This window comes from Marmota marmota, unplaced genomic scaffold, assembly GCF_001458135.2.
Source record: "Marmota marmota marmota unplaced genomic scaffold, marMar, whole genome shotgun sequence".
Classification (NCBI taxonomy): domain Eukaryota; kingdom Metazoa; phylum Chordata; class Mammalia; order Rodentia; family Sciuridae; genus Marmota; species Marmota marmota.
In genome coordinates this window covers 2,826,822-2,839,439 of record NW_026000240.1, presented here as the reverse complement: position 1 = coordinate 2,839,439, position 12,618 = coordinate 2,826,822, and the positions used below count along the sequence as shown (strand labels likewise).

General features: G+C 44.5%; 1 protein-coding gene across 3 annotated transcripts in view; it reads right to left on the bottom strand.

Moving 5' to 3' along the window:
* The window catches only part of LOC107143226 (palmitoyltransferase ZDHHC19-like), a 61,028-nt gene extending 48,944 nt beyond the window's left edge, over nucleotides 1-12,084 (bottom strand). For 2 of the 3 annotated variants that reach the window (XM_015486849.2, XM_048794616.1), the window contains exons 1-2: nucleotides 11,869-12,084; nucleotides 8,038-11,651 (exon numbers count right to left, since the gene is read on the bottom strand). In XM_015486849.2, the coding sequence (XP_015342335.2) occupies nucleotides 8,038-8,237 (200 nt within the window). In that variant the 5' untranslated portion in view covers nucleotides 8,238-11,651; nucleotides 11,869-12,084. Of the gene's footprint in view, nucleotides 1-8,037; nucleotides 11,652-11,868 lie in introns of those variants that run through there. The other variant, XM_015486850.2, reaches the window with a different exon arrangement.
* Between the last annotated feature and the right edge of the window lie 534 nt (nucleotides 12,085-12,618).

Here is a 12,618-nt window from a genome sequence, read left to right as displayed (position 1 = left end):
TTTTTTTTTTTTTTTTTTTGGTGCTGGGGATTGAACCCAGGGCCTTTTCCATGCAAGGCAAGCACTCTAACAACTGAGCTCTATTTTTAATTTTAAAAGAAACTTCCCATACTGAATTCCATAATGACTGTACTAGCTTACATTCCCCAAAACATTGTACAATAATTCTAGTTTCTCCACATCCAGACCAGTACTTGATATCTTTTGTCTTTCTTTGTTTTTCTTTTATTTATAATGGGGGTTGAACCCAGGGGGACTTTCCCCCTGATAGCCATCCGGAGACCTTTTTACTTTTTATTTTGAGATCAGTTCTCACTAAGTTGCTGAGGTTTACCTTGAATTTATAATCCTCCCACCTCATCCTCCTGAGTTACTGGGATGAAGGCATGTGCCACTGGTTCTTTTGTCTTTTTGATAATAGCCATTCTAATAGGTGTGAGAGGGTATCTCATTATGATTTTAATGTGCATTTCTCTAATGATTAGTAATGTTGAACATTTTTTTCAGATTTCTCTTGGTCAGTTGTGTTTCTACTGAGAATGAAGTGATGTTTGGGTCACAGTCTACCACCAAATTTTATGTCAATTTCTGTTGTAGCACAAGAAGAAGGGATGACATGCATTGGTCATGGAAAAAGGTCAGGAGTGGTACTAGAATCATAACTACCAGGTCTATTGAGCTTTGGAGCAGACCATGCTAGCCTTAGGTTTTCTTTTTTTGTTTTGTTTTTTAAATTAGGTATATATGACAGCACAATGCATTTTAATTCATTGTACACAACTGTAGCACAACTTTACATTTCTATGGTTGTATCCAATGTAGCGTCACACCATATGTGCATTCATACATGTACCTAGGGTAATGATGTCCATCTCATTCCACCATCTTTCCTACCCCCATGCCCCTTCCTCACCTCTGCCTCCCCTTTGCCCCAACAGAGTTCCTCCATTTTTCCTTATCAGAGAGAACATTCAGCCTTTGGTTTTTTGGGATTGGCCTACTTCACTTAGCATGGTATTCTCTAACTCCATTTATTTACCTGCACATGTCATAATTTTATTCTCTTTTAATGCTGAGTAATATTCCATTAGGTACATAGACCACAGTTTCTCTATCCATTCATCTATTGACGGGCATCCAGGCTGTTTCCACAGTTTAGCTATTGTGAATTGAGCTGCTATAAACATTGAGGTGGCTGTGTCTCTGTAATATGCTGATTTTAAGTCCTTTGGGTATAGACCTAGGAGAGGGATAGCTGGGTCAAATGGTGGTTCTATTCCAAGTTTTCTAAGGAATCTCCATACTGCTTTCCAGATTGGTTTCACCAACTTGCAGTCCCACCAGCAGTGTATGAGTGTACCTTTTCCCCCACATCCTCACCAACATTTATTTTGGTCTGTTTTCTTGATAACTGCCATTCTGACTAGTGTGAGACGGAATCTTAGAGTAGTTTTAATTTGTGTTTATCTAATTACTAGAGCTGTTGACCTTTTTTTTCATATATTTGTTGACCGAATGTATATAAATCAAATGCATTTATATACCTCAGTGATGAATCCTCTGAAAAAGAAATTAGGGAAACTACCCCATTCACAATAGCCTCAAAAAATAAAATACTTGGGAATCAATTTAACAAAAGAGATGAAAGACCTCTACAATACAAACTATGGAATACTAAAAAAGAAACTGAATAAGACTTTAGAAGATGGAAAGATCTCCCATGCTCTTGGATAGGCAAAATTATTAATGTCAAAATGGCCATACTACCCAAAGTGCTATACAGATTCAATGTGATTCCAATTAAAATCTCATCATCATTCTTATAGTAATAAAAAGCAATCTTGAAATTCATTTGGAAAAATAAGAGACCCAGAATAGCCATAGCAATCCTTAGCAAGAAGAGTGAAACAGGAGGAATCACAGTACCAGATATTAAACTATACTGCAAAGCTATAGTAACAAAACAATGGCATGGTATTGGCACCAAAATAGACATGTAGACCAATGGTACAGAATAAAAAACACAGAAACAAACCCATATAAATACAGTTATCCTCATACTAGACAAAGGCCCAAAAAACATACATTGGAGAAAAGATAGCCTCTTCAACAAATGGTGCTGGGAGAACTGGAAATCCATATGCAACAAAATGAAAATAAAGCCCTCTCTCTCACCATGCACAAAATCAAAGTGCGTCAAGGGCTTGGGAATTAGACCAGAAACCCTGCACCTAATAGAGGAAAATGTAGGCCCCAATCTCCATCATGTTGGATTAGGCCCTGACTTTCTTAAAAAGACTCCTAAAGTACAAGAAATAAAATCAAGAGTTAATAAACGGAATGGACTTAAACTAAAAACTTCTTCTCAGCAAAAGAAACAATCAATGAGGTGAAGAGAAAGCCTACATATTGGGAGCAAATTTTTGCCACACACACATCAGATATAGCACTAATCTCCAGGATATATAAAGAACTCAAAGAACTTAACACCAAAACCACAAACAGCCTGAGGTTTTGCTAGACCAAATCCTTCCTACCACCACACTTTTTTTTTTTTTTAATTTTGTCCTCCTGCTACAGAAATCCTTCCTTGAAAGTGGGAGTCCATTCCATATGGTTAGCCCCTTCCTTCCTCCTATAAGGCACGTGGCAACTCTGGACTCTGGCACAGCCAGAGTACCTTCCCTGCCATTCTTATAATAGCATAATTCTAAATATTACAAATATTACTAATGTTTATAAGTTGACACATGATCCAAGCAGAGCCAAACCGTCTTCACCAAATCTTCTCATTGAGCTTATTCAGATATCAGCCTAGAGCTCCTCTTAGCCCCTTTGCCATCACACAGGGAAAGCTACTGGAGGATAAAAATCACAGAAGGGGAAAGCAGATGAGGAGGAGATGAGGATAAACAAATGGGTTGTTGATGGTGTCCTTTGGACCCTTGAATCCAATCGAGTCTTCAACCAGTTGCACCCTTCCAGACTTTCTAGTTATAGGAATCAGCTAGTTATCAACTCACGAGTTATGTGAATTGATAGACCCCTTCCTCATTGGCTACGCTAGTTTGATTTTTCGATGACTTGCAATTGCAAGGGTCCTGCCACCAAGTGGGTGGGCTGTGGGGAAGGATGGTGGGGCTGGCCTCTGGGCAAGCTCATGGCCAGCGCAGGGCCCAGCATGCCCCTGGTGTGCTGCTGAGTGGACTTGAAGAACCACCTACACGGAGAAGTTGGTTGGTAATCACAGAGGCTGGTCTGACCCTTTATCCATGGGTGGGAAGCAGGGCCTACCTGGACGACCTGGCTGCATCCCCTCTCTGCCTGCTGTTGGCTGTGAAGCATTTCTTTTTAGCTTGGAGAGCCAGCTCAGCAGGGCACCACTTCTGGAAAAGCAGCTACTTCCCCATTCTTCCCAGTCCCTGAGACTGGGAGAGGTGGACCCCCAACTCCAGCACCCGCCACCCCCTTGCAGAGTTCCCTAATGTCCAGAAACAATTTTCAATAATTAACTGAGAGGACACAGAAGAAATTGAAGGACATCAAGTGACAGGGCCTTAGAAAGCATCCATCTGGGGAAGTGTCCCCGCTCCAGTTGCCATAACAAAACGCGGTGGCGTTTATTAAACCACAGAAGCTTAACAAATAATCAGACAGGGCTGAACAAATGAGGGGATTTTCTTTTCTCACAATTCTGAAGGGTGGAAGTCTGAGGTCAAGGGACCTGAGGCCTCTCCTCGGCTTTAGATGGGCTGCCTTCTCCCTAGGTTGTGAGGACACCGGGCCCATATGTCCATGTTTCCTCTTCTTATCAGGGCCCTTCACATTGGATTAGGGCCCATCCTATCAGCCTCTTTTTAACCTCTTTAGAGGCCCTTGATTAGGATGCTTCTGACTGATTAGAACAAATTTTTTAAAAAGAAGAAGAAAAAAAAGATGCTTCTGGAACACAACTCAAGGTGGCGACAGGTGAGTCTGTGGGCTCAGGCAGACAAAAGGCCACAGATGGAATCTGTTTGTAGCTGAGAGCTGAGCACAGATCTTTGTAGATGCAGAACTGGGCCCAGGTGCATTGAGAGCAGGTGGCTAAAAGGACAAGAGTGAGGCAGCGTGTGCCCCACTGGCTTGACAGACTGTTCATGCCAAATAACAGGATTTAGTTACCTTAGTCTAGGACAGAGAGAGTTTGCAGAGAAACTTTCCTTCCTTTCAACCAGAAGGCACGCAAGCTCAAGGACAACAGCTGAAATCTCACTGGTGCATATTTTGTGCCAGACTCTGCATTAAGCACTTCCTGCACCCACTGCACACTTGCTTAGCCCTCACAACCCTGTGATCTATATTTAGCCCCATTTTATAGATGAGGAAGTTGAAGCACAGAGAGATTATGTAATATGCCCAGGTCACACAGCAAGAAGCACTGGAGCAAACCTAGGCAATCTGCTTCCAGAGGCCCATGCAATCTGCTCTCATATTCTGCTTCTCAGAGGAGAGGATGGTCAAAGGAGGCAGTCACCCAACACTTCAGGTCTGCAGCCCTGTGCAAGAGAAGCAAGGTGAGGAGGCCCTGGTAGGAGCTAGGCAGTCTCCTCTGACTTCTCTCATAGGAGCTGTGGGAGAGACTTCTGCTTCTCTCTTTGGCTTTTGATTGGAGTTAGCCCTAGTGAATGGCTGCAGCGACAGCCCGAACATCCCAGTTTCCTTCCATACTCAGTACAGGGCAGGTGGTCCGTGGGTCTTCATTAAACTGAAACTTGAATTTAGTTGGCCAACAATATGCAAAACTGTGAGCAAGTCACTTCCCTCTCGACAGAGCTTCTTAACTGAGCAAACATAATTAATTCCATCCACTGACCACAACGATCCCTTCCTGTTTCCTTCCCCAATCCCTAGTTTCTCAGCTGGACTATTTAATAAAGTCATACGAGGCGCGCTCAAAAATTACCCATGCCTGAGCCCCAAATCAATGAAATCAGATGTGGGGAGCACAGGTGATTTCAATTCTCCAAGCTGCCCCTGTCACTCCTGCTCAGAATCTTAGGCCAGCAGCATTTATTTCTCTCCCCGAGCAAGATGACTCAAGAGCATTTTATTGTGAATGATTTTACACATGATCATTTTTCTGCAGGCCATTGTTCCCAAGACCAACCCAAGATGATTATATGTACAGGGCTGGACAGGCCAATCCTTAGGTCCCTGCAGGGTCTGACATCAGAATGGGGGTGTGGCACCAACTCTGGGTAAGTTTCATGGCAATAAAGCCCATTCATCTCAGCTGGACACCCCAGTCAGGTGAGAGCGGCCCCCACCTTCCCTTCCCAAGGAGCAGGAGATGGCCACCAACATCCAATAAATGAGGCAGTGCTGGGCACCAGCCTCAGGGGTAGAAGCCAGTTCAGAATTCATACATTCAACAAAATGATTTGGAATCGTGAAGTGTGAGCAGCTGGCAAACTGGAGCAAGCCCTCGCAGGGAGCTTTTAACTAATGGAAAATGAGAAATCTTCCCCAGCAAAACCAAAGGGAGATCCAAGAAGCCATGATTCCAGTTCTGGGCTCTCCGAAGTCCAGAGACAAGTTTCCGCCAACACAGACATCTGTTCGGTGAATACAGGGATATAGCAAAATAGTATCAAGGGTCCTACATTCGGGGATCAAGAGAGCTGGGCGTGAAGGCCAACCTGGCCTCCCCATCTCCCTGGCCTCTTTTCCCCCAGTCTGTGCAATGAGTGCACCAGACCTGTGATTTCCTCAGCTCCAAGGTCCCGTGACTTTTCCCCAGGGGCAGGCCCTCTCTCCTGATCTCTGGTTCCAGAACAAACAGCAAGCTTTTCAGCCAGTTCTCACCCCTGAGCCTGAAGGGAAGGCTTTCTGTAGAGTTTGAGCTTCATTCATTGTACTTATCCCCAGCCTGAGACCCTGAAGAGGGTTCATCTCCACCTAGCACCTCCCACCCCGCTGCATTCCAGCTCCTGCTGGTCCAGGAGGTTGCCCAATAAAGACCAGCCTCCAATTCCCAACATCTTAAAATACAAAATTCAAAAGATTTTCTAAAGTCTGTTTAAAAATAGTTAAGATACAACCTGGAAAATTACCCCAACTGTGTAGAGCTTTGAAGCATCTCATCAGGAAATAACTAGATCTACAAGAAAGTTGTGGCAACAGGTCAGAGGTCCCTGTGTTGTTCACTGGCTGTCACAACCCTCACATCTTCCCTGATCACACACTTCCCAAACCTAGATGCTACTTCTGAGATGGGCTGTTAGCCACTCATTGACTTTATCAGATTTCACTGTGGCCCTCTTCTATTCCAGCGTCCAGCCCAGGGTAGCACAACTTTCTGCCACCTGCATTTTGACCATCACAACCATTTTTCCAGTCCCAGCATGGGTCTCAGCCCCAGCTGTTTGCTGGAATCACCTGGGGAGCCTTTGAAAGGCACCAAGTCCAGGGCCACAACACCAGTCACATCAGAGTCCCTGCTGGAGGCAGGACTAGCACCACTTTTCCCCCTAAAGCTCTGGTAATTCTGGTGCACAACCAGTCAGAGCTGAGCTACACTGATCTCAAAATGCCAGAGTATATCCATCCTGCCAAGCTCTTGATGTGGACAAGTGGCTATTTCTAAATTAACTTTTAATGACACATGAATCTTCAATACATTCCTCACATAATGCTCACTGGTGCTTTATCTCTATTTAATCAAATTAGAACATTACAGCTCAAAGTTAAGTCCTTTTTAATTAATCCCTCAATTATATTCTCTCCTCTTCTCTGGAGAAACTCACCTTTCTGTCTTTGGCCTGTACCCTTACAGCCTTTTTGCTATCATGTTTTCAAAGAAGCATTAGGAAATGAGATGCTGTGGGGATCATGCTGTGGGGATCATGCCATATGTAACATTCTGTCTGCAGTGCAGTTTGCCCTTAAAAATCTTAAAAGACTTCTCTGCATTATGACATATAAGTCTAGTTCATTTATTTTATAGCTTCATAGTATTTCTGGTATGAGAATATGCTGACTTATTTATTTATGGACATTTTGAGTATTTCTAATTTTGTACTTGTAAGCTCAGGGCCATGTCCATCCTTGAGTATGTCACAGAATGTTACTTATGATATAGCATCTATATAAACACATCTCTATCTTTACAAATTACCCCCCCCCAATTTAGCAGTTCAAAATAAGGATGCCTTTTCTTATTTATAGCATGTGTCTGTGTAGAAAAATGAACATATTCCAGTGGAAGTACTAGACCTCAGGGTACAGAGTCTATATTTTGAGTTATAGTTGACATTGCCTTAGTCTCATCCAAACCAGCTTTCTCAGTTGATTTTTAATTGATTCTCCCAGCAGCAGGATATGAGGGTACTCATTTAGCTACATCTTTGCCAATACTTGACTTACCAAACTTTTAATGTTTGCCCACAAAGAGGTGATGTGTTACCTCATTCTTTTAATTTGTATTCAAATGTCTCTTCTAAAAGGACTATAAGACATCAGAGTTGAGACACATCAATAATCATATAGTCAAAACCTTTAGTTTATAGAATTTTTGAATATAAAAAATTATTTTTATATTTATTATACTCCTTCATTTTCATTGATATGTGATCAATGATGTGTGATTGTGATATAGGTATGATAATAAATGTTGAATGAAAACAAAAATCTCCTTTTGCCCTTTCCTCCTCCAACTTCCTTACTGAGATAAACTAATGTTCATAGTTAGTATATCATAATGAGTTATTAACTAGATGTATATATGCATATATAAATAAATAGAAAACAGAGTGAGTGGTGATGCTATTTGACATTAGAGAGATGGCTAAATGTATTTTTCTGCAATTATTACTTTCTCTTAACAAAAAATCTGTCTTAGAAATCTGTCCCTATCAGCACACCAGACCTAGCCCACTGTTTTCACTTTTACATAATGCTCTATAGCATGGGGCATATTAGTGACCTATTACTGTGTAACCAATTACCCCTCGAAAAGTTGGCAGCTTAAAACAACAAAAGTGTATTATCTCACACCATTTCTGAGTCCATAATCCTGGAGCAGCTTGTCCCTGTGGTTGTGGATCAGGGCCTTGGGTGAGGTTGCAGCTGAGCTGTGGGCTGGAGCTGGAGTCCTCTGAAGAGGCTCCAGTCACTGGGAGGCTTGTGTAGAACTTTGACTCCTGGTGCAGCTCCCTCCCATAGCTGGTGGCAGGTGGACTCTGCTCTGTCCACATGGGCTCTCTCCAGGACTGCTCAGGACAAGGCAGCTTCCCCAGAGCAAGTGATTAGAGAGAAAGGAGGAGAAAAAAAATCCCAAGATGGAAGCCATTGTCCTGACAATGTGACCTGCCATTCCTTTTGCCATGTGCTATTGATTATTTAGATTGGCCCTGGTTTACCACCTGGGGGAATACCAGAGGTGGAGGTGGCTGGGCACCAACTTGGAGGCTGGCTACCACACAGGTCACCATGATTCATTGCTGTTATCCTGGGTGGTCTTCAGTTGTTCATGCTCTCATTCAGTGCTGCTGTGAGCATCCTTGGGCATGCTCCTTGATGCCTGGGTACTTTTCTTCTCATACAGAGAAAAATGACTCCTCCAAGGTCATGCTGCTAATCCTCTACAAGATCAGAATTACAACATCAATCATGTGACTTCCAGTTCCCTCCAATTCCAGAACCATTATGTGAGCAAGGCAAATATGGGCTGAGATTTCAACAAGTATACGAGATAAGACTGGCTGGGAATAGCCAACAGTTTCCAGAATACCAACAAACATGTAATGGCTTATCCTACTCAGTAAGTGCTAAATAAACATCACTGTGTTTGAAGGCTAGATTCAAGGCCTGATCTTCCTTGATTAAAAGGAAGCTGGAAGAAACAAGGACTCCTTCCCATGCCATGATTAGCGGAAACACGGGAGCCCGATGCACATGAGTTTGAACCCTGGCTCGAGCTCTGTGACGTGGGCAAAACACATAAAGCCTGAGATGCTCTTTCCTCATCTGCAAATTGGGTTTCTGAGGATTTCATTTGATGTATGTGGTGCATTCAGCACAGGGTCTGGCTACAGGGCTGCTGCTGTTTGATTTCTCCCCAGTTGACCTAATTCAGTTACCCTTCAAGCTTCCTGAATGAACTTCATTTTCTAAAAAACCATCTGGTGCCCACAGAGCTCACTGTATCCTATTTTCCCCACATCTCAGCTTCCTGCTATTTCTACTGGCCATGATTTTGAGGCCCATGTTTCCTGTTACAACTGTCCACATTCTGACCCATGAGGCAAGGTGTGGGCCTGACGTCCAGACAGTGAGAGCTCCCTTCCGGTGCCCCTCCTCCCACTGGCAGGAGTGCCAGTCACACAGCAACTGAGCCTGTAGCCACAACCTGAGTCCTCCCTCCCTCTGTGACCTAACTCGCACACAGAGCCCAGCACTTCCAAAGTACCTGAAATGAATGAAGAGAAATCAATATAAGTAAATCAAGTAAAACAGGTTGATCTCAAAGAGAGTCTGTGAGACATCAGATTAGTGCCTGGTGCTGTAATTTGAATGAGTGGCCCCCAAATACCCATGTGTTAAAGGACTGGTCCCCAGTTTGGCACTATTGGGAGGTGATGGAAACTAGAGGAGGTACGGCCCAGTGAAAGGCCCTTAGGTCTTTGGGGATGTGCCCTAGAAGGGAATTAGGACCCCAGTCTCTTCCTCTTCTTCTTTGCTTCTGGGCTCATGAGCTTTTGCGCAGCCTGTCATTGCCATTCAGTGCCCTCACTGGAGGCGCAGAACAATGGGGCCACTTGACCATGGACTAGAACCTCCCAAACCATGAGCCAAAATAATTTTGTTCTCTTTATAGATAATTGCCCTTGGAATTTTATTTACAGGGACAAAAAGCTAACGAATACACCTGGATTCTGATTTAATGTCAAGAGGAGGCCATGGTTTGAATATCGTGTTGCTCTAAAATTCCTTTGTGGAAATCTAATTCCTATTTTTGTGATACAAACAAGTGGGGTTCTTGGAAGGCAATTAGGCCACAAGGACAGATTTGTGTCCTTGTAAAAGAGGCCCACTGGAGTGTGTTCACCCTCCCAGCACATGAAGATATCACAGGAAGGTGCCATTTATGAATCAGAGGGTGGGCTCACCAGACAGTGAGTCTGCTGGCACATTGATCTTGGACTTCCAGACACTGCAACTGTGAGCAAAAAATCCCAGCCTGAGGTATCTTGTTATAGCAGCTGAGCACACTAAGATAGGCGAGATGTGGAATGACTCAGAGTGCTCAGGCAGCCAGCAGAGGGAGGGGTGAAGCAGGAGGAGGAAAGGGGGCATTTGCAGTCAGTTTTCTGTGGGCTTCAGAGGCCCTTGGGCCTGCCAAGGGTGGGCATCCTGTGTGGAACTGCAGAGAGAAACCCACGCCTTTTCACCAGCTGATGAGCAAGTGGGTTTTGCCAGAACCTCTGGTTTCTCTGAGCTTTAGGAAAGGATTCCTGGGACCCTTACTGCTCTTCAGAATCCAAAGGTCAAAGCAGGACAAGGACAAAGACTTGAAGGGGATGCAGCAAATGACCAAGGAAGGGGATGTCCAAGGCTCACATCCTTTCTCTTTCGGGATCGTGAAAGGTCAAGTGACATACCATAGGAACACCTGAGTTTGGTGACCCCACACACTGTCACCCCCACACCACTTGGAAGCCCTGAGGAAGACCTGAGCTTCCTGGAGGGTGGCCAGCTTGCTGGCCTCAGTGGTAAAGACCATTTCCTCCTCTACTTAGCAAGCCCCAGAGAGGCTGGCCAAGGCCATCAGTTGCCCTTGCTGGTCCAGAGGGCAATACAGCCTTGGAGGTGCTGGGGGAGAAGGACAGGGCCCCAGGGTGCCCATACAGTTCTGGGGCTCAGCAGAGGCCTGGCCCGGCATGACCACACTGCCACTCACAGCCAGGCGGCATCCTGCATCTGGTGGGCCAGACCAATGCTTACCCACACTCTCACTCCAAACCCCTTTGCTGTTCTTCCTCACAGCTTCCTGTTGAAAGATAAATGTTCTGCCTCTGACCAAACAGATTTAGATTTACTTTACTTTCCTCCCAGGAAGCAGCCAGCCCAGACAGGTCAAAGGGCAGGATTCCAAGCAGTTAAAATGATCTCCAGAGAAGCCTGGAATTTTTCTGTAGACACAAATGTGGCAGAAAAAGGCCAGGGTAGGGGTGTGTCAGTGCCCCAGGACCACTTGGAGAATGGAGTGCCTCTCAGGGTGGGAAGGGCCCACAGCTGCTCAGAGAACCTGATAAGTTCCTGATCCTCTCCTTTTAAGCAGGCTTAGGGTCTTATGTGTCCAGAAGCATAGAACAACCACAGAGACATGTCAAAATCTCATTTTTCCTTCAAGGTAATGTCTTGGTTGTGGTAAGGAAAGAAGATCACTTCAACTTGGATAGGTAAATCCATGACTTAGCAGCAATATGACTGGGCCTTTAGAACAGGCCACAAGGTTTCTTATGTAACTTCTAAGAAGAGCCCTGCAAAGGTCCTGAAAAACCCTTATCAGGTCCTGTCAGGAGCTAGGAGTTCCACAGAGGACCATCCAAAATGTGTCTCCGGCCTGGAGGGTGCCCTTCCCTTTGTGTGAACTTTGGTCTCCTCATCTGAAACGTGAAAAGATGAAAAATTAGAAAAGATGATCTTGTAAGACTTTCATTGCCACAAAAGTCATCTCAAACCCAGCACCTCAACTCATAGGATAGGGGATGCTGAGCTATGGCTGGGATCCTAAGGGCACAGCAACCTGCACCCATCTTCCAGGGCCTGATAGGCAGCTGGCCATTGGTACACATGCATGGACAGATGAACAAAGGGACTGACCTATGAAGACCAAGCATTGACTCTTCTCCAACATAGCGCTTAGCCTGTCTCATCTGCTGGGCTGTAAGCTCCCTGGGACAAGAGATAGACCTTTTTCCCCAAATCTCTGGTGGTCAGTCAGGATGATCTGGGGTGTCCAGGCTGTTGTCGAAGTTTTGAAGTAGAGTTGTCTGTCCATATCTGCAGGTTCTGTATCCATAGTTTCAACCAACTGTGAATCACATACCTTTGAGGAAAAAAAAAATTGTGTATACTGCTCATCTATAGATTTTTTTTCCTAGTTATTTTTCCCGGCCAACACAGTACAACTACTATTTATATAACATTTACATTGTATTAGGTATTATAAGTCACCTAGAGTTTATTTAAATTATATGGGAGATTTTATGTGGATTATATCCAAATATTTCACCATTTTATGTAAAGGTCTTGAGTAGATGCAGATTTGAGGATCCTTGGAAATACTAGAACCAATCCCCATGGATCCTGAGGGACAACATTACCTCTGTACAGTTGTGGCCTAAGCCCCAGGGGACCCCGCCCCCTCCACCCCCACCCCCTGCTGGGCCCCACATCTCCTCCAGGTGTCCTACCATCCATCCACAAAAGGGTAATGCCTGGCATTGCAGGGCCTCTAGTACTCAGCTACAGCCCAGCAAATTGTGTCATTCTGATTCAGTGTCCTTACTGAACCATTGTTAGATGTCTGAATGATAGAGCAACTCAAGGCCAGTGATGGATAGGGACAGC